Raw genomic sequence first — 21,452 nt, 5'->3', positions numbered from 1 at the left:
GGCAGCAAGTGCAGCCCCTCTGGGAGGGGATGGGCCCCAGGGGCTCCCTTCACAAAGCAGGCAGAAGTCCCCACTGATAAGTTTCCAAACGGAAAAGATTATAATCAATAATGTTGAGTAGGATACATATTATCAACTATGAAAACACCTGAGGTGCTTTTCCTAATGGGACTTGTTCTTCTGTGAGTGGCGTTGGGTGATGGTTGCTCAGTTTTTCTTGCTTGACTATTCCCTGATCCAGTCCATCCAAGACTTCTGTGAAACCTTCCCATTCTCAGACAGCAGAAATAAAGAACTGCAGTGAAACCACTTCTAGTCCCCTTCAGATCAAGAAGGTGCAGGGGGGTGGTTCTGGCAGAGAATTTGAGCTGCTCTGGACAGAGTCGCACTGCTGTGTTAGCAGGGACTGGCTGCTTGTGTTTTTCTTTGGATGAACAGAATCTTCCTTGTGTCCCCAGTGAACACATGGAGCTCACACCAGCAGTGCCTCTTGCCTGTTCCCTGCCCAGCCAGACCTTCCAGCCCAGCTGAAATGCCCAGCGTGGCCTTTGAGCACAAAGGGATTGCAGAGCCAAAAGCATCTGTGTAGCCACCATGGTGTTCAGCGGCTGCTGCTCGGGGAAGGGCACTGAGAGGAGGCCACTGCTGCTCTTGTCAGAGCGCTGCTGTGCAGGGATGTCCCTCGCCCTGCTCAGTCCCACATCTGCCCATCTTTTGGCCTGCTCTGAGCTCAGGTGGATGCCATCTGCTCCCAGCAGACCCAGCTGCTCCACGGTAGATGCACAGGCATGGAATCCAAAACCTTGAGTATTCCTTGAGTAGCCAGGCATTCAGCTGTTCAGTTTGTCACGGCCCACATCAGGGGTTAGAACAAGATGGTTTTTCAGATTCCTTGTGACCCAAACCATTCCAGGCTTCTAGGATTTCTCCATGACTGACTTTGGTCCCCTCAAAAGACCTCCTCTCTTCCCTCCACCTCTGGAGAAGGCATTCTGATGCTGCTGCTGCTGTTGGGACAGGTTGGTGGATACTCTTCCTGCCATCCCATGGGTGTAAGCATGACTCCTCTCTGAAGTCTTTGTCCCTGAATCAGTGCCTTCAAAGAACAGTTATCTCCCCTCCTTCCTTTTCCATTCAGCACTTGAGCACACACAGCATTTCTCATCGTTTCCACAGAACAGTACAGGTGCCAGTTCCCATCTTGTGGAGCCCTCTGCCATAAATCAGCCTGACAGGTTTATTCTCTACGTAATGGGAAATGATGACAAATGCAGCTGCATAATCTAGTTAGTAACTCACCATAATGACTGCCTCTGGGGGGATTTATGGGTTTTGTCACATGTGAGCTTTCAGAACTTTAGAGGTTACATTTTTCACACTTTTTTGTTGGAATCTCAGTTTATCAGACTTTACTGCAGCATTATCACTTGCAGTACAACCCTGGACTCCACAAATGTATCACATCAGCGTGAAAAAGGCAGAGAGAACAAGAACTGTTGTGAATTAATGAGCCGGGTAACACATGTCTCACAACAGCGATGAAACAACCTGTGTTCTTCTTCAAGCCACAACAGAAAGTCCCAAAGTCTGGTTATTTAATTTTTTTTTCACAAAACACAGGCAGCAGCAAAGAACTGAAACAACACAGCCAGGCTTGAAACCTGAAAGATCTGCAAGGCTGAGTCTGTCCTAGTTAATGGTGAAATGATGTGTGAATCTGTCCTAGATGTTCAAATGAAGAAGATTGATTCACAGTTATAATATGGCTTCTAAGCAAAACACTGGGATTATATAGGAGAGATGCACGTGTCATGAAACAACCAAGAAATCAGAGAGAGAGTTCCAAGCTCTGCTGTGAAGGTCTGGGAAATGTTCAGAGTTACCATCTATGGAGTTTGGTGCAGGATAAGCTGGAACAAAAGGCCATCATTACCCAAATTGATTTTCTTCGGGCTGGTCTGTTGGTTTTTTTGGTTTGTTTTTTTCTTTTTTTTCTTTTTTTTTTGTTTTGTTTTGTTTTGTTTTTTGGTTTGGTTTGGTTTGGGGTTTTTTTGGGTTTTTTTTTTTGTTGTGTTTTTTGTTTTTTATTGTTTGTCAGGTAATGTTTTTTAATACTCCAAGAAATATGTTGAAAAGGTCAGCATGATCCATCAGACACAAGCAGGGGGGCTGGGGTAGATGCAACATGTTCCTTGCACTGGAGGGTAGACAGAGGCAAGATCTGGTTTGGGGTCAATCCCACATGGATCAGGGAGGTGGCTGAAACCTGGGCTGGCCAAAGCCTTAGAATCACAAAATATCCTGGGCTGGAAAGGACCCCCAAGGATCACCAAGTCCAACTCCTGGCCCTGCAGAGGACACCTCCCCAAGAATCCCACACTGTGCCTTGGCATGTGCTGGTGGGCAGGAGCACACAGCTGGCCGTGGCTTTGGGTGCATGGGTAAGATGAGATGGTGAGGAGCATCCCTGCTCCCTGAGCTCCTGGAGAGCTGCAGACACTGATCACTGGTAAGGACAGCACCAGGGCCATGGCCTGAGGCTGGTGATCTGGTGTCTCCTTCCTGCTGCTGCTTTCTGCTACAGATAACAGCCTGGTACCAAGGTCTTGTTGCTGAGGTGATAAACGGCTGGGGAGATTCCCTCCCTGCTCTTGTCTGCACGAGTTCTTATGCTCAGCACCAGGAAGGATTGGGCCAGAATGGAGGCATTTGGGGTCTCAGGGCTGAGGCTGAGACAGACAGGCAGGCAGAGCAGCTCCTCCTGGCTGATGCAAACATTAGCCCTGTGCTGGCCAGGCCAGTGATCCATAGCTATGGGTCCACAGTGATGGTGGTGCTGGGTATTCACTGGGAGAAGAGGAGGTGTAAAATGAAGCTTCTGAAGCTGCTTGGGATCCTGGGTGCTGCTCAGACCCCACTTGACCACAGTGGTTGTTTGGCCAGCTGAAGTGATGGAATTTATTGGGCTATGCAAGGACAGTTTTCTGTGCAAACATGAAGGACTTTCAGGAGGGATGAAATACGGCCTCATAGTAGAAACAGCTGGGCTGAACACTTTATTCCAGCAATGAATCTTTGCTCTTAAGAGCAACAGATTCCACCTTTCATTAAACCAGAACTTCTTGTTGTTGTTGTTGTTGTTGTTGTTGTTGTTGTTGTTGTTGTTGTTGTTATTTTGAGGAATAAAAATGACCTTTCTTGTTTATTTTATTAGCATTTTAAAATCTTTCTTGTTTATTTTATTAACATTTTAAATCATCTGGTCACCCACTGCATGCATGAAACATGAGATGTTACCAAAGTGTAGCTCACTTCAGACAGGGAGTGCTGATAGTTGGCAGATCTGTACAGGTGTCCTCATCCTGGGTGCATTGGATGTTATCCCATCCAAGCAGGCAGTTTAACACAAGCAGCCTTTTCACTGAGCTTAATTAACAACAGAAATAAAAACTATATCTTTATAGCAAAGTTACTTTGACATCTACCATCACTCAGCGAGAGGTTTATTGTTATGGACACATAATATTGGCTTTTTGCAGAGATTAAAATGGATTTTCTTTCTGTGGTGTTCAAGTAACTTTGTTATTGTCTTGGTTTGAAAAGCCAGGTGTCTGCTAAGGAAGGCAGGAGCCTCCCCTGGAATGGAAAATGTAAACTCCCTCCCTCTGAATTGTTATAATTTTGAAATTAGGGAGCTTTCAGGCAAAGATATGGGAATAGGAATAACAGTTCTTTTTTAGGAAAAATTAAAAATATAAATGCAGTAGTACAGATGAAAAAAACCCCCACAGACAGAGTCAGAACAGGACCTGACACCCTGTGGGTCAGGGTGCTGGCAGCAGTCCCATTCAGTGGTGGCTGCAGCCCTCCTGCAGTGCCAGGTGTGGCTCTGTTGGAGCAGGGATCCTGGAGAAGGGTGGAGTTTTCCTCTGAAGGTCCAGGGCTGCTGTAGATGGGCCTGGGAATCTTCCTTCCTCTGGGAATCCAGTAGGAAAAGGCTGATCCTCTGGGAATCCAGTGGAGAAGAAAGACAGCTGCTCCTCTGGGAATCCAGTTGGAAAAGGCTGATCCTCTGGGAATCCCGTGGAGAAGAAAGACAGCTGCTCCTCTGGGAATCCAGGAGGAAAAGGCTGCCTACAGTGTTCCAAATCTCAGATTCTGTCCAGGTAGGAATGCTTGGCTCCTCCCCCTGGGCGGAGCATCTTCCAATGGGATGATGTCATTTAATCAGCCATGCAGTGACACTCAGTGGACCATTACCAGAAGATAATTAATAATCAATGGCCTATTAATGGAACACACCTCCCCACAGGGAGGATTGGTTGTGGAAGAGAGAAACTGCCCAATGAACAGAAGATAACTGCCCCACCACTGACAGATGGCAAACAGAACACACACTTATCTTGCAGTCCAGGACCTGTCCCCACTGGCTGCCCCCATTCTCCAGAGTTCATGGTGTCCAGGGAGGCTGCAGCTGCCGGTGCCGGGAACAAACGAGACGGGTCTGGGTTTCAGAAAGCTCCAGAATCCATTTCTGACCCCCGAAAGACAGGGCAAAGGCAGGGCCATGGGGCTTTTATACGGTATCCCAGGGCTGGAGTTTGGGTTTGTGTTGGATCGGCGGGAGAAATGTGGCATGCAATATGACTGATCAGCAAGTCTCAAACTTTATTGAGAGTCACACATATTTATATTGGTGTTAATAAAGCTCATACATATTGCAAAGGAGTGCTCATTATTGGTTAGTTACTTATCGGCCAACTACGCCTCCTTCTGCATTCTTGTGGTTATTCTGTTGAAACTATTCTTCATATTTTTGGCAAAAGAGCCTCTTCCCTATCCTGTTGTTGCATCAAGGGCATAATGTCCTTGCCTTATATGGACACTGACTGCTGACTCCTAGACTTCTCTCCTTCTTGCTTAACCAGGGGTATTATGTCGACGTGACCTTTCTCAGCCAGCCAACTGTCCACAAAGCTCAGCGGGACAAGGCTCCTGTCCATGCTCTCCCACATTCCACAGTGCCCAGGCCACACCAGGAGTGCTCAGAGCTGCAGCCAAAAGCTTCCTATCGATCCTCTCTTGCAGAGGACACCAGCACAGAGGCACAGGTGCCACCTCCTCCAGCTAAGCCCAGGAGATGCACCTCCTCACCAGCTGCAAGAGCAGGACGCTTATGTGCCAGCCGCCCCTCCCAACCCCCTTCTTCCCCTCGTGCCTTGAAGGCGCATCCCCACCTTGAGACACCCAGGGTGGGAAGAAGAGCTGGCCCCGGACAATGTCCTTGTTGGTGTGGAAAGGAAGGTGCCCACAGAGCAGCTCATAGAGCAGGATGCCCAGGGACCAGATGGTGGTTGGCTGGCCATGGTAGCAGCCAAAGAGGATCCACTCCGGTGGGCTGTACTCCGGCGTTCCTATGGGACACGGGCGCAGCTCATCAGGCCCATGCTGCTCCCTCCCTCCCAGCCAGCTCCCGTTCCACAACAGCCAGGCCCTGCCCTGCCACAAAGCAACTTGGCTGCAGCTGGCTGAAGATGGATTCCCCCTCCTTCCTTGCCTCCTTCCTTCCCTCCCTCTTCCCCTTCTGCCAGCCAAGGGGGGAACTCCACTGCGAAGCTGGGCCCCGGCTTGGCCTCACCTGACATCCGGGTGTAGAACGTGTCCTGGAGGATCGTGCCGCAGCCAAAGTCGATGACCTTCGCCTCGCCTGTGGCCAGGTCGACGAGGACGTTCTCGGCCTTGATGTGGTGGTGCAGGACGCCACGGCTGCTGCAGTGCCCCATGGCCTCCAGCACCTGGTGGAACAGCCCCCGCCCCACGGGCTCCGTCAGGAACCGCCGCTCGTGCAGGAAGTACCAGAGGTGCTGACAGCGCTGCGGACGCTCCATGAGCAGCGCGAAGCCCTCGGGCACCTCGAACCAGTCCAGGAGCCGCACGAAGCCAGGCCGCGACACCTTCCACAGCAGCGCCAGCTCCAGGGGCACAAGGGCGCCCTTGTGCTGCGGGGGGACCGCGATGCCGTCAGGAACGAAAGAGAGAAACAAACAAATCACACCCCAAAGTCATTCCTATTAGAGAAGTAACCAAAGAAAACAATGTAGCAATAACGAAGACTGTTGGCTTCTGGCTTCTTTCTTCTTTGCATGAGACCAAGCTTTTCATGGGGAACAATTGCCTCTTGTGACAATTTTGCCAGAGTGGACAGGAGCAGAGCATTTACTTTTCAAATAGAAAAGGAAAATCGTGTCAGTAATGTAATCTCTTTTCATCCTCTGTTGACACAGTTGCAGGCTGCCAAAAGACATGGTCTGCAGTGTGGAACTTGGGGCCAAGTTTCTTTTTCTGCCAGAGGATGAGGAGGGGAAGTATCCCAGAATCATGGAGTCGTGGCATGGTTTGGCTTGGAAGGGATCTGGAAAATCCCATGGCTGCAACCCCCCTGCTGTGGCTGGGGACCCCTTGCACTGGACCGGCTTGTCTAGAGCTCCATGCAGCCTGGCCTTGAACACTGTCAGGGACGGGACATGCCCACCTTCTCTGGGCAACCTGTTCCAGGAGAGCCTTTTTTCTGAATCCCTTACCTAAACCTAATCTCTCTCCATTTGGATCCATGCTCCCTTGTCCTGTCCTTGCCTGCCCTCGTACAAAGTCCCTGTCCAGCTTTCTTGTGTGTTGCCCTCAGGTACTGGAAGGCCACAGCTGGATCAAGGCTGGGTCTCTTTCCCAGGCTGAAGAAGCCGAGCTGTGTCAGCCTTTCCTTGCAGGAGAGGAGCTGCAGCCCCGGCACCATCTGGGTGTCCCTGCTGGGCCCCTGCTGCAGCGTGTCCACGTCCTTGCCGTCCGTGCCGGGGAGCCCGGCAGAGGCGGAGGCAGCGCTGCAGGTGCAGGGTCAGCGGCGGGGAGGAGACCCGGCCCTGGCAGCGGCTCCGGGAGCAGCGATCGGCGCTGGGCCGCCCGCACTGCAGAGAGCCGGGGCCCTTGTGCCTGCCCTTGTGCCCAGGGCGCCTTTCCCCGCCGCCCGCCCGCCCGCCCGCTCGGGGGAAATGCCCCCTGTGCCGCCCCTCAGGGCCGCCCCTCGCCGCTGCCCCGGGCGCTCCCGGCGCCGCCTGGAGGGGCCCAGGCCTCGGCCTCACCCTGCTCAGCCCAAGGCCTGGAAAAGCAGATTCAAACACCCACCCAGAAAGTGCCCCAGGATGCCAAGGTCAATCTTTTGTCACCAGCATGGCTTTGCTATCAGAGTCTGGACGGGAGTAGAAAATCACCAGGGGAAAAGAGCATGAACAAGTTCTGCCTTGGCACTACCTCAAGGCTTTGAGGGAGAGGCTCTGTGGTGCTTTCTTGCTTGCAGGGACACACAGAAAGTGTTGAAATGGTAAAAATAATCAAAACCCCTTTGAAAGAGACCCCAGGGAGCCTGGCCCCCCAGAAATGATGCTGAAGAGAGGCCCTTTTGCTGACCCGCAAGCTCAAGCATGTTTGCATGCTGCTATTTTGCAACAGTCTCAGAAACTTGCATGAGAGGCTTCTCATGCATTTCCAGACATGGGACTAGCACCTCCATCTTATACCCCCATTGGACAAGAGGCAAATGAGACTTGTATGAGTTTCCTAGGCCGCCTCAGAAATGCAGTAGTTTGGGCTCCAGGAATGTGCCCAGAGGTTAAAGCTGTGCTAGGAATGCAATTAGCAGTAGAAAATGCAAATCTCACCTCCAAAAGGATCCTGCAAACTTTGCCCAGAACAGCTAATGTGGCAGACATGACAGAAGCTTGTTTGGGAGTAGGAGCTCCAGAGGACAAGGCCACCTATCAATGGCAACTGCCCTTGAGCCACTTGTGCAGCACAGAGAAAATGGCCCCGACCGAGTTTGCCTTCGGTGTGGCAGCCACGGGTGCAAAGTTAGAGCCGTAAAGAAAAGTAACAAACAGCAACAGCTACTGGTTCCAAGGGAAAGTGCAGCAGATGTGACAAGCACGGACACCGAAGCGGCGAATGCAAATCCACAGACGAGAGAGACGGAGCCGCTGGGACCCGCGGAACCGAGCGCTAAAGGGGGCGCGCCGTGACACAAATGCTCCCCCACAACCTGGACATTCTTCAATCAGCCACAGCAGGGAGCGCAGGAGTCGGTGTGGCAGCAGCAGCAGAAGCTACCTTGGAAAACACTGACGTGCAAGTCATCCCATCTACAGCAAATGGACCTTTGGGACATTGTCCTAGGGTGACGTTACGATGCTTGTATCCCCATTCATGTCTTCTGTTCATGCTGGATATTATGTTCTGTGCCTTCAAGACTGGCTCTGAAGAGTGAAAGTTTTGTTTTGGTTTCTTATCAGCCTGCTCCTCCACAGCTGGTGGGACACAGAGACGGGGCAGTACATGGTGCTGCTTTTGCTTTTTGCTTGGCTTTTTGCTTTGCTCTTGCTCCTGCTTTGCTCTCGCTTTTTGCTTCTGCTCATTAGTTAGTTTAGCTAAGCAGTCTGAATTTTTCCCTGGACTGTTTTTCCTTTCCTTTTTTCAGAATTACTTGAACCTGCTCTGGACTGGGACCTGGGAAACACCGAGAGTTTGCACCTTGTGGCTGCAGCAGCTGCCCCAGCGCCGGAGGGACTGAGAACAGAGCGACCACCCCCAAGAGAGACTTTCTGAATTTGTCATCCTTTTCAGAGCCAGGAAAGAGCGGTGTCATGGGTATTGTTCATTTTGTGTGCTGGGGGTGCTGTGCCTGTTAAATGAACAGGTTCTTTCCACTTCTCTCTGAGCAATCCCTCCCGAACCGGTTGGGGGGAGGGCCCTGTGGCTTTGCTTTCTGGAGGGGCCCCCGTGGAGGTTTTCTCTCAAATTTGCCCTAAACCAGGACACATCTCAAAAAAATTAGAATTATAAATAAAGAAATAATAATTAAAATTAAATAAATTATAATAAAAATGAAATATAAAAATCTCAAGTCTTCCTTACAATATTCCAATGGTTCAACCCAAAAAAACAACAATTATTGCTATAATCTTACCAATGCATATAAATAAACAAATTATATACCAAAAAATCCCTTTTGAAAGTTTTAACTCGATGACTAATATACTTTAGATAAAAAATATCTAAAAAAACTAACATACAATCTAACACACCTTAGTGAAACAATTCATATTACAAATATACTAAACACAAAACCAAACAGCAGTATAATTTCTCAGACATTTAAACCAAACAATTAAACTTTATCACCCTTAGATACTCAAAAACAATTAAAATATTTTTTAAAAATTTAATTACAGGTGAGTGGCTTTACTTGGATATTGGTTTTTGGACTGTTTGGGTTAGATGATTTAAAAATGGGACTTTTATAGGAATTGAATCAGCTGAGAAGGTGGCACTCTGCAAACAGAACTGACTGAAAATGAACGGGACAGAAATCAGGACCTCTTGAAAGTTTTATTTGCTATCAAATACATCCCACACACCCAGGCCCACACAACCCCCATCCCACTGCTCCACATGATCCCACTTCTCCCAATCTCCTTCCAACCCCATCTCACCATGATGGCTGTGGAATTAAGCAAGTTTATCCTGGGACTGAGTTTTTTTGAGGAGGGAACAAGGAATTTGAAGTGGGATTGAGCATTTATGGCTTAAAACTTAGTTGTTTTCAGTGGGATTTGAGTGGTTTTAAGGTGACAAATCAATCGCTCTGGGTTTTTGGAGTGCAAAGATATTGAGAAGAGCAAAAATTAAAGCCAAACCAAAGGACAAACAGCCAGGCGTGCTCCCAACATGGATCACAGGGAATGTGAGTGACCAGGGCTGTGCCCAAAGTGCCTCCTCCAGTGGGGGATGGAGCTGCAGCAGCGCACGAAGCTCTTCCCGCACTTGGGGCACTCGCAGGGCTTCCCTTACCGGTGCCTCCATTGGTGTCGGGTCAAGTTAGAGCTCTGTGAGAAGCTCTTCCCACACTGGGGACACTCGTAGGGCCTCTCCCCAGTGTGGATGCGCTGGTGCCTGACGAGGGTGGAGTTGCGCTGGAATCCCTTCCTGCAGTCTGGGCATTGGAAGGGCCTCTCCTCTGTGTGAATCCGATAGTGCCGGAGGAGACTGGAGCTGGTCTGAAACCTCTTCCTGCATTTATCACACTCGTAGGGCCTCTCCCCTGTGTGGATGCGCTGGTGATTGACAAGGTCGGAGTTGTACTTGAATCCCTTCCCACAGTCTGGGCATTGGAATGGCCTCTCCTCTGTGTGAATCCAACAGTGCCGGAGGAGACTGGAGCTGGTCTGAAACCTCTTCCTGCATTTATCACACTCGTAGGGCCTCTCCCCAGTGTGGATGCGCCGGTGGGTGATGAGGGTGGAGTTCTGCCTGAATCCCTTCCTGCAGTCGGGGCATTGGAAGGGCCTCTCCTCTGTGTGACTCTGATAGTGCTGGAAGAGACTCGAGCTGGTCTGAAACCTCTTCCCACACTTGGAGCACTCATAGGGTCTCTCCCCAGTGTGGGTCCTCTGGTGCTTGATCAGGCTGGAGCTCTCTCTGAAGCTCTTCCCACACTCCCCACACTCGTAGGGCCGTTCCCCAGTGTGGGTCCTCTGGTGCCTGATCAGGTGGCAGTTCCACCTGAAGCTCTTCCCACACTCCACGCACGTGTGGGGCTTCTCCCCATCATGGAGCTGCTCATGGAGCACCAGCTCCGAGCTCTGGCTCCATCTCCGGCCGCCTTCCCGGCCCAGGCTGGCTCTTTCCCCCTCACATCCCCGCCATCTGCGTTTGCAGCCCCTCCTCGTGCGGCATCTCCGGGCCTTTTCCTCCCCGTTGGCTTCCTGCGCCGTGGAGCCGCTCAAAACGGCCTCTGCCACCAGGTTCTGCCGCGGGCATTTGTCCTCCCTGCTCTCCATGCTCAGCTCCTGCTCTGGGCGAGGAAGGACAAGGACAGCATGGGATTTGCCTCCGTGCCACAGGCAAGGGCAACGAGATCCCCCCAGGGCTGTGCTGCAGCCGGGGCCCCTGCTGGGCTGGGAGATGGAGCAGCACAGAGGGGAAAGGGGCACTGACTTCCTCCTCACCTGCCTCAGTGTCCCGGGGCATCTTCCTCTTCCTCGCAGCCTCCCAGGGGTTGGCAATGGGAAATCCTGGTTTGGGAAAACAAGGGATGAGCATGTTTGTAGGAGCGTCGGGGGTAGCACGGTCTGGACGGACGGAGACGAGAGATCTCTGCAGCCAGGTCATGGAACTTGCGGTTTATTGCAAAGGGCCTGGGTGCAGGGCCCTGCTTGGAGCTGCCAGCCACAGCTTGGAGCAGGCCTGAGAGAAGAGAGGAGCAGAGAGTATGAGAGGGTGAGAGAGTAAGAGGGTAAGAGTGTAAGAGAGTAAGGTTCCCGTTACAATACAATGAATCTTCTTCTGTGTTAAATATTCTATTTCTCACTAACCAGTCCAGAACAAGATACAAATCCAATAGCATTTACATATAGCCTGTAAGAATCATTACATCACCATACTGTATTACATTTTCAACCCTAAAAACTCCTCTTTGGACCCCTTCAGCTGAGCTAGTAGAGTCTGCTGTGACCCTTGGACCTGTCTGCAAGCAGTGGGAGTTGTTTCATCAGAAGAGGATAACATTCAGTTGGGCCACACCATTGTTTTCCACTTGTTCAGTAACTAAGGTATCTAAAAGCCTGCTTTCATTTCAATCTTGCTTATAGTTTCTATATTCTCAAAATCTTTTGCCAGACAATCATATTTATAAGGCTTTCCTGTTTCATCTTCCCCAACACACGTTGAGTTTAAAGGTCCCTCCGACCAAGTCCATCTCTACAAGTCAGCGGCCATCTGGGCTCCAGTAAACCCTCCCAAACACCAAGATTCAGCCCTGAAAAAGCCTCCCAGGGGTTCCCTGTCCCTGGTGCCTTCCCTCTGGTGTTCAGGGGTTCCCCCCTGTCCCAGCTGCTGGGGTCACCCTTGCATTGGGGGTCCCCCTTCTCCTGGGTGCCCGCCCTGCCCAGGCTGCTGGCAGTGCCAGCAATGCCAAAAGCTCCCCCCTCTTGGCTCTCCCCATTTCAGGATGCCGGGGCTCTTTGGGCTCCCGGGCTCCCTTCTCCCCTCATTCTCGGCTCTGGGCTGCAGCGGCTCCAAGGAGTCCCCCCTGCCCCTCTCCAGGCTCTTGAGGCTCCCGCCAATGGCGGCGCTCCCCCCTCTCTGGCCTCCCCACTTTGGCCTCCTGGGGCACACAGGGCTCTGCTCCTCCAGGCTGCCTCTGCCGGCAGCCGCCACCGCCACCCCCCGATGTCCCCCCGAGGGGCCTTTTCCGCTCAGCCTTGGACTTCTTCATTCTCCAAACATCCCCCAAAAACCCAACCCAGGGACCCCCCGGGATATCCGGGCCGGGCTCCCCCTCCCTGCTCACCTGCGCCATGGGGGGGGCGATGATCCCACAGGTGGGGGCTGCGAATTCAGGCAGGGATCGAGACCGCGTGGCTCCCGCAGCTCAGCCTTGATCTGCCCTTGTCCCTCCTCTTCCTCTTCCTCCTGCTCCTCCTCTGTCTTATCTCCACCTCCCTCTCCTCCTCCCCCCTAACCCCGCCTCCTTCACTGCTCTTTCTCCTCCCGCTCCTCCTCTTCCATCCCCCCTCCTCCTCCTCCCCTGTCTTATCCCCACCCCCATCTCCTCTTCCATCCCGCCCCTTCCATTCCTTCTCCTCCTCCTCCCCCCTTACCCGCCTCCTCCTCCCCCTCCATCCCTGCCCTTCCCTCCCTCCTCCTCCTCCCCCAGCAGCAGCCACACCCTCGGTGCCCCGTTCCCGCAGCCCTCGCAGCCCGCGGCAGCAGCGGCGATGGAGCCGGGACAGGTCGGCATGGGCAGCGCGGGGCTCTCGGCTGCTCCCAGCCGCTGCGGGCGGGGGGAACCCGGCCCGGGCCAAAGGAGAGGCAAACTGGGCAAACTGGGGGCACATCACAAAGCTAAGGATGCAGCAGAAAATGGAGCTGAAAGAGTTAGTTTAATATTAACTCCAAACGAGGAAAAACTGGAAATTCCAAAGTTTAGGGAAGCCAAGAAAAAAGAATTAAACAAGATAGGAAATGAACAAGATAAATCAGGGAAATAGAAACTTCTACATGGAAGACAATTACTTAATAAAATGTGCTTACTAGGAAAAGATTAGAAGACGTGCATCAGAAACCCCACTGGCGTACTCAAGCTTTGTGTGATCATTTTTTAAGGAATTTTGGGTGCACTGGGATTTTTGGTGTAGCAAAGCAAGTCACTGAAAGATGCTTAATTTGCCAAAGGATAAATAAAAAGGTGATGAGAAAAACAACATTAGGAGGTCATGAGTTAGCTCGTCGACCATTTCAAAATATCCAAGCAGAAGGTTAGATTTGTTAGGTTCTGGGATTTATTTGGAAAAAAAACCCATTTAATCTAGAAGAAAGAGAATATGCCATATGTTAGACAGGAGATTTTAGGAGAATAAAAATCTTTGAAGTATCAGAAACACCCGAGGAAAAAACCAAGAAAATAAAAAGGGGAAATGAAAGGGAGGGGAACAAGAGGAAAAGTCAGAAAGAGAGTGGGATCCTCTGCAGCTCTTGCCCCCTCCGTTGGCGGCCGAGGCGCCTGTCCCGGGTCCCGGCTCGCTGCCCGCCTCAGCTCCGCCTGCCCCGGTTTCCATCCCAGGTGCGGGCTCACTGCCCAGGGCAGCTCCACCTGCCCCGGCGCTGGCGGTGAATTTGTGTGCCCTGGCCCCACTGCCCGGCCCGCGGCCGCTCTGCCGGCCATGCTGGGGAAGATGGGGTTGCTCTGTCCTGCCGCGTGGGCCGAGGTCACCGCGCCGACCGCACCGAGGGCAGGTCCCAGCCATCCCATCCCCGGCTGCCCTGCCCGTGCCAGCTGCGCTGGGCAGCGCCGCTGCTGCTGCCGGGGTCTCCCACCTGCCTTTTCTCTGCCGGGAGCTGCCGGATCAGCCGCCATAAGCCATGTGGGGGCTGCCCACGCTCCGGCTCGGCCTCCACGGGAAGATCCCCCTCTGGCGATTCCGGCAGCAGACCCTGCCCACACTCCGACCGAGCCTCGGCGGGATATCCTCCCCTGACCCCTCCTGCTCTGAGTTACGTCCCCTTGGTAACCACAGCTCCTGCTGTTCAGGGAAAATCCCTCTCTCTACAGGAAGCACCTTATCAAAACAATAGGAGCTCAGTTAAAAGGCAGCCCTCTCCAAATTCTTTCCCAAAACACGGGAGAAAGGCTACAGAAGGTAAAAAAGTGAAAGAGTTAGATGAAGGGATTGCTCTATTGCCGTTAAGAGAGGTTCCCATGGCAGGGATGCGCTGCCCCGCCCCGCGGGAGCCACCGGCGCCCCTGCCGGCCGTGCCCGGAACTGCACCCAAGGGGAAAGCGCCGCAGCCGAAAGGCCGGGACCGGCTCCGGGCTCTGTTTGTTGTCACTGCCGGAGCTGTTGATACACACTACTATTATTATATTATACACACTAGTAAAGAACTGTTATTCCTAATCCCATATCTTTGCCTGAGAGCCCCTTGATTTCACTATCCTAAAAATTAAGAGGGAGGGGTTTTGCATTCTCCATTCCAAGAGAGGCTTTTTCTGCCTTCCCAAGCAGACACCTGTCTTGTAAAGCAAGACAAGCACCCACAGGCACTGAGGGGGGCTGCAGGAGGGGCAGAAGAAGGCCCTGCAGCACTTGGGCACAAAGGCCCAGCAGGTGAATGCAAGAAGGGAGCAGCAAAAGGCCAAGCTGAAGGCAAAGGCCAGGGCAGAGCTCCTACAGCCCCTGAGGGATCAGCCCCAGGGCCCAAGGGGGCCCCAGCACCCAGGGCACGGCTCGGCCACAAGCACCCGGCAGAGGCATTGCCCTCCTCGGCAGGGCACAGCCCACCCAAACAGCCCCTGGCAAGGAATCAGGGCTCCGGCTGCAGGGCACAAGGACACTGCAAGCAGAGACAGCAGCACCCTCAGGACCAGCAAGTCCAGCCCGTGATGGACATGGATTGGCAGGGCTGTCACAGCTCCCATCACACCAGGGACCCTCCACACTGGAGCCCTTGAGAACATTCAGGTGGGTCTGCATTGAGAGGAGGCATTTCCTGATGGACACAGGGGCCTCTCAATCTGCTCTGAATCTTAGACCTAAAGGGGAAAATAGTACAGGAATATTTTAATTTTTAAGGGAATGAGTGGGAAAGATGAGCAGGTATGATTTGTTCAACCACTATTAGAAGCTGTGGGGGATAGGTTTGAAATAAATGAATTTCTTTTTCTTCCTCCTGTGATTGTAATTAACTAGGAAGGAGTTTGAGAGCTGGATTTTAATACTGTAAAAAGGGATACAGAGGCTAGTTCTGTTGTACCTCTGTGTCAAAAGTCTGACAAGGCCTATGCTGAAGTGAACCCAGAAGTGTGGGCAGCCCCAGGGAAATACAGAAAATTAGATATGGAGCCTCTACAAATTAAAGCAACCAGGACAAGCAATACCCTGTTCCAAGAGAGGGAAGGAAGGGCTCACAGCCTGGTATTGAGTCCCTGTTAAAGGCAGGGCTTTTGGAGCCAAGGGTGTCTCCCTACAACACTCCTATCTTGCCAGTCAACAAACTGGATGGATGGACACAAGGAGGAAACACAGAATTTTCAAGTGTTAAAATTAAGATTAACTGAGGCGAGTGGCCTGGGCCTTCCAGACAGGGAAAAAGAATTTGAATTATAGGTGGACGTTAAACAGGGTCTTGCCAAAGGAATTCTTGTGCTAAAATGTTTAACCCAGTGGCCAGAGAGCAGCCTCATTGTCTGCAGAATTGTGCAGCCACAGCTTCCGTGGGAGCAGAGGCTGAAAACTGATGACAACAGGAGGATCTCCTAGAGTTCAAGTCTGGCATCAAGTTAAAGCTTTGACAACCAAAAGAGCCTCTAAATGGATGAGCAGGGCTCGGTGATTACAGTATGAAACTTGTTCAGTGGCACAGGAGGATTCAGAACTGAGGACAGGGCAAGGGTTTAACCCAGCTCCTGTTTGAACAGCCTGGAGAGGGGCTGGCAAGGAACCCAGGACTGCACTCAAGGGACAGAGCTCCCGAGCCAGGCTGGGAGAGATTGATGGGACATTCCCTGGCCTGAGGGAGACAATGTGTTTGTGGATGGCTCTGCAAGGGCAGCAGAAGGGAAAAGAGCTACAAGACAGGCTGTTATTAAGGAAGGGGAATCAGACAAAGCGCAGGTCACCGGCCCATGCTCAGCTCAACCCGCGGAGCTCTCGGTGCTTGTAAGAGCCTGGCACTGAAATGCCCTGAGCAGGAAGGCTTCAAAATCTTCTGCTGACACCATGGCACCTAACAGGGGGGGCAAAAGCAATTCTGACTGCTTCAGCAAGCACTGGATCACTTATTAACCTATTGCTAAAACAAATAATTCAAAGATAATGGATTGTGGAAGCAATAGATTCAGATGGGGAACTCATTTTACAGGAAAGACCCTTCAGGGGGTTATGGCAGCTTTAGGAATACAATGGGACCTCCATAACCCCTGGCAAGCCCAGAGCTCGGGTTGGGTAGAAAGAAAGAATGGGGAAATAAAGAAACACCTTTGGAAGCCGGAGATGGAAACCAAGATGCCATGGGTACAGCTTTTGCCATTGGCCTTGGCAAGAAAAAGAGCCAGACCCAAGGCAGATATTCAATTATCTCCCTTGGAATTCATGTCTGGAATTCCTTACCTGGGCAATTCTCCACCTAGTGCAGGGTGGAAATAAGGGATGTAAATTTAAGGCAGGCTGTAGCCAGGATCCTATCTCCTGTGGAATCTCTCCCCCAGGAAGCTGGGCTGGCACGGAGCCTGCCCTGGGACTTTGCTGTTGCCAACACCCAGCCAGGCCATCGGCTCCTGCCTAAGGAGTGCAAAGCAGCACCACTGGTGGCCAAGGGGCCCACGCCAAGTGTCCCTGAGGCCAGAAACAGCCGCCAGCACAGCTGAGCACGGGGGGACCCCTCAGCCTGGCCTCAGGGGCTCTGAAGCCCCGGAGATTTGCACTTCCCGCCTGCAGCAGGACCATGGGAGCCCCACTGAGCCTGCCCTGAAGGCAACGCAGCAGCAGCCAGGGCTCCACAGCGGGCCAAGCCCCCGGGCCTGCCCACAGATCCTCTGCTCAAACCCTCGGGAATCCTGGCCACCCTCCCCTGGCACCTCCAGCCACTGCGGCCAAGCCTCGCTGCCGCTGCTGCAGCTCCAGCGCTGGCTGGGCCTGCACTGCCACAGCTGCTGGGGAGCACCGCGGCACAATTCCACCCTGGGGCTCACTCACACCCACACTCTGGGCTGCCTGCGACTGCACTGCTGCAAAATGTACCCATCCTGGTTCTTTTAAATCTTATTTCTCTGCTCAGAAAGGTTTCTCTACTCAAAGGTTTGCCTTTGGGAAAGAAATTTTAAAGGTTTTATTTAAGGGGTTCCCAGTCTGTTCGGATGTTAAACTCATCTCCACCACTCAATGGAGATGAGTTTAACATCCGAACAGACTGGGAATAGCCCAAAAGACACCCACAGAGATAACACCAGCAACAAAACATCAACGCCCCGCAGCAAACAGCAACCAACAGCTACCCCAGACACTGCCCCCGCACAGCTGGAGACACCTGGTCTGGAAAAGGCTGAGAAGGAAATCCAGGAGTGTGGACGGAATTCACAGCAGAGGGGAAGAAATCCGAGTCTAATAGGAAACCAAACACTAAAAACTTACACGACTTGGAAGCAATGAACATTAAAGCAGTGGATTTAGATTGGTTCAGACTAGGTAAAGTTTAGGAAAAATCGAGTAAAACTGACATGTCATGGAATGATTTTTTCTGCACAGCCGGGCTATGTGTGGATGAAATGATTTCTGTTGCACATCCTGGCCAGAACCAAGTAATGCCTTGACTCTCTCACACGAAAGGGATTCTTGGAGAGTTTTTGTTTTCCCTACAGTTTCAGTGATAAGATTACAACATGAGAAACATTTTTTATAATAATCCTACTTTATATTGTCAGGTAGGTTTGGGACAGAAGGGTGAGAATCAATTTTTGGTCTGGGTTTTTCCATGTTCGCCTTTATGTTGCATTTTGCAAAATTGAAGAGCTTTAACCGTGATACTTTTAACTCTTAAATAGTTAATACTTTTTTTAAAAAAAGCAGGGTGAAGCTGCAAAGGGAAACAGCAAATGGAGATTGTTGGGAAAACTTTACTATAAATAAATGGGGGGAATTGAGATGAGGGACTACATTTTGTTCATCCTGAAAAAGAGACCAGTGTGTTACAAGAGTTGTCTGCTGACTATTTCTGTACTACTTCATGAGATATGAGCTACAAGGATACCAGGGAAGGGGTTGCAGGAGCCCACACATAGTCCCACCCAGCAAATGATACAAACAGATAACTCACAGAAATAACGACCAGGGAAAGGCTGGGGAAAGGGCAGGGGCAGATAAACACCCAGCAGGGAAACCTTTCCCGCTGACAAATGGTACAAGCAGATAACTCACAGAGATAACGACCAGGGAAAAGCTGGGGAAGGGGCAGGGGCAGATAAACAGTCTGCAAGGCAGGATATTTGCTTGCTTAAGCTTGATAGGGCACATATTGCATTAATCATAAGATTTTGATAATTTTCCACAGAGAAGTCACCAAATAAGGACATAGGGTGAAGAAGACGCGGCTGAGGAAGACTCCGCAGCCTTTATCACCGACCACCAGGAGACAGAAGGATGACCCCCTAGCAACAACCAGCGCAGGCGCAGAGAACTCTGAGATAACATGGACTCCTGAAGGATGGAGAGGATAAAAGGACTGAATCAGAAACTAGTTGGTGCGGCAGTAGGTGGAGCGGAGACTCCCCTGTCACCCAGCGCTGAGCCTTTGCTTACGTAGTATAACTGCTTCAATAATTAATAAATTCTTTGATTGGAAATTACTCGTTTTGAGTCAATTTTATAACAATGGGGTGTCCAGGGGATCCCTGTGCCCAGGAAAGGGGGTGCACGGGCCCCGGTGTTGAGGAAGGTGGTGGGTGGGGGCTGTGGAAGGCAGGAGTGGGGGTCCAGGGGGTGCTGGGGTCAAGGAAAAGCGGGGGCTGGGGTGTCTGAGAGGGGGAGGGCCGGGAAAGGGGGTGCGGGGGGGCATTGGTGCTGCATGAGGGGGTGCAGGAGGGTCCCCGTGCTGGATAAGGGGGTGCGGGGGGGGGTCCCTGTGCCTGAGAACGGAGGGTTTGGGAGGGTTCCAGTCTCAGATATGGGGGTGCACGGCGGTCCTGGTGCAGTGGAATGGGGGTTCAGGGGGTCCTGGTGCTGTGTAAGGGGATGCAGTGGGGTCCCGGTGCCCAGGAATGGGGGTTCAGGGGTGCCGGTGCCAGATAATGGCCTGGCTGGGATCTGGTGCTGGGAAAAGGGGTGCAGGGGGTCCCAGGGCCAGATAACGGGATGCACTGGGGTCCCGGTGCCCAGGAATGGGGTTCCGGGGGGTTCCATTCCCGAGTTCCGGGGTTCAAGGGGTCCTGGTGCCTGAAAATTGAGGTTCAGGGGGTCCTGGTGCCGGATAAGGGGATGTAGTGGATCCCGGTGCCCAGAAATTGGGGTTCAGGGCGGTTTCCCTGCCTGGGAATGGGGGCTCAGGGGGTTCCAGGCTGTAGATAAGGGGGTGCAGGGGTTATCGGGGCTGAGGAAGGGGGTACAGGGGGGGTCCCAGTGTCCCGAAATGAACGTTCAAGGGGGGTCTCTTGACCCCCTGGAACCCCAGGGGACCCTCCGGGATCCCCTGGAACCCCTTCCAGGAAGCGCCGGCAATGAAGAACTGGGGGGACGCCGAAATTTGGGAGATCTGGGGGTCCAAAAGCCGAGGAAAAGGGAGGGTCTGGGGTCTGGGAAGGACGAGGTGGCCGGGAATGGGCGTGCAGGGCGTCCCAGAGCACTGACGGGGGTGTGGGGGGATCCTAGGCCCGGATTAGGGGGGGCAGGGGGGTCCCAGTGCCCAAAAATTGGGGATCAGGGGGTTCCCGTGCCGGGGAATGCGGGTTCGGGGGGAGTTTCCTTCCAGGAATTCGGGATTCAAGGGGGTCCCGGTGGCCGGGAATTGCGGTTCCGGGGGCGTCGGTGACCAGAAATGGGGACTCAGGGGGGTCCTGGGGCCACATGAGGGGGTACAGGGCGGTGCCAATGCTGGGCAAGGGGGTACAGGGGGGTCCCTGTGCCCAGAAATGGGCGCTCAAGGGGGTCCGCGTGCCCAGGAATGGGGGTTCAGGGGGGTCCCGGTGCTGAAAAAGGGTGCTGAGGGGGTCACAGGACCGAAAATGGGGGTTCAGGGGAGTCCCGGTACCCGGGAATGGAGGTTTAGGGAGTTCCCGGTGCCCAGGAATTGCGGTTCAGGGGGGTCCCGGTGAACAGAAATGGGGGTTCAGGGGATCTCGGTGCCAGATGAGGGGGTACAGGGGGGTCCCGGTGCTGGGGAAGTGGAGTGAGGGGGGGTGGCATGACCCAAAATGGGGGTTCAGGAGCGTTCCCCTGCCCGGGAATGGAGGTTTAGAGGGTTCCCCTGCCCGGGAATGGAAGATCAAGGGGGTCCCGGTTCCCGGGAATTGCGGTTCAGGGGGGTCCCGGTTTCGGGGGGTCCCACTCACCTTTGGTCGCGGCCCCCGGGTCCCCCAGGAGCCCCAGGAGCCCCCGGAGCACCCCCAGCCCCAGCGCTGGGGCCATCGCAGCCGTCCCCGATCGCGGCTGCAGAGACGCGAAAGCGAAAGTGCCCGAGGGAGCGCGGGGGGAGGGGGAAAGGGCGAATTCCAGGGAATTCACCTGGATCCCCTCCTGGCACCCCTCTGGATCCCTCGGGGATCCGTCTGGGACCCTCCAGGGCCGCGCCCTGCGGGACCCCCGGGCCGGGCTCTGCTGAACTCCCGGCCCTGCGCTCAAACTCTGCCCGGACCCCGCTGGGCTCGGCCCAAAGCCGGGCAAGCAGCGGGAGCAGCGGAGCCAATTTTTGCTGCGGGTGCGGGTCCCACCCCCGGCGGAGCAGGGCTGGGCGCTGGGACCCGATCCCCGATTCCCAATCTCCTTCTCTCTCGCTCTCTCTCTGCTGTTCTCTCCCTTTCCTTTGGGGGATCATAAATCCCAGAGCGGCCGCAGAGCCCCGTGCCCAGGCCTGGTTTCCCAGCAAAGGGAGGCTGGGGCTGAGGTGCCCCGGGCTGGCCGGGAATGGGGGCCCGGGGGTCCCTGGGCTCACGGAAATGGGGGATCCAGAGGCTGGGAGAGGAGGATACCCGGGAAAGGGGGTGCAGGGGGGTGTTGGTGCAGGATAAGGGGGTGCAGGGGGGGTCCCAGTGCCCGGGAATGGGGTTGGGACGGGGGGGTGGGCAGCAGCTGCTGGAGAGAGACTGGGACAGACTGGAATGGACTGGGACAGACTGGGAAAAGAACCCACTGGGAGCAGAACTG

General features: G+C 53.3%; 2 protein-coding genes across 2 annotated transcripts in view; both read right to left on the bottom strand.

The window, feature by feature from the left end:
• Positions 1–21,452, bottom strand: part of LOC139603913 (zinc finger protein 3-like) — a 255,596-nt gene that overhangs the window by 176,035 nt on the left and 58,109 nt on the right. The window lies entirely within an intron of this gene.
• Positions 9,414–21,452, bottom strand: part of LOC139603880 (zinc finger protein 436-like) — a 249,248-nt gene continuing 237,209 nt past the window's right edge. The window contains exons 2-3 of the mRNA XM_071454886.1: positions 11,052–11,289; positions 9,414–10,897 (exon numbers count right to left, since the gene is read on the bottom strand). Coding sequence (XP_071310987.1) covers positions 9,891–10,897; positions 11,052–11,214 — 1,170 coding nt within the window. The 5' untranslated portion in view covers positions 11,215–11,289 and the 3' untranslated portion in view covers positions 9,414–9,890. The remainder of the gene's footprint in view (positions 10,898–11,051; positions 11,290–21,452) is intronic.

The sequence above is a fragment of the Agelaius tricolor genome, unplaced genomic scaffold (genome assembly GCF_023055355.1).
Source record: "Agelaius tricolor isolate 1412-34295 unplaced genomic scaffold, bAgeTri1.0.p SCAF_42, whole genome shotgun sequence".
Taxonomy (NCBI): Eukaryota; Metazoa; Chordata; class Aves; order Passeriformes; family Icteridae; genus Agelaius; species Agelaius tricolor.
This window is presented reverse-complemented; position numbering and strand designations above follow the sequence as displayed.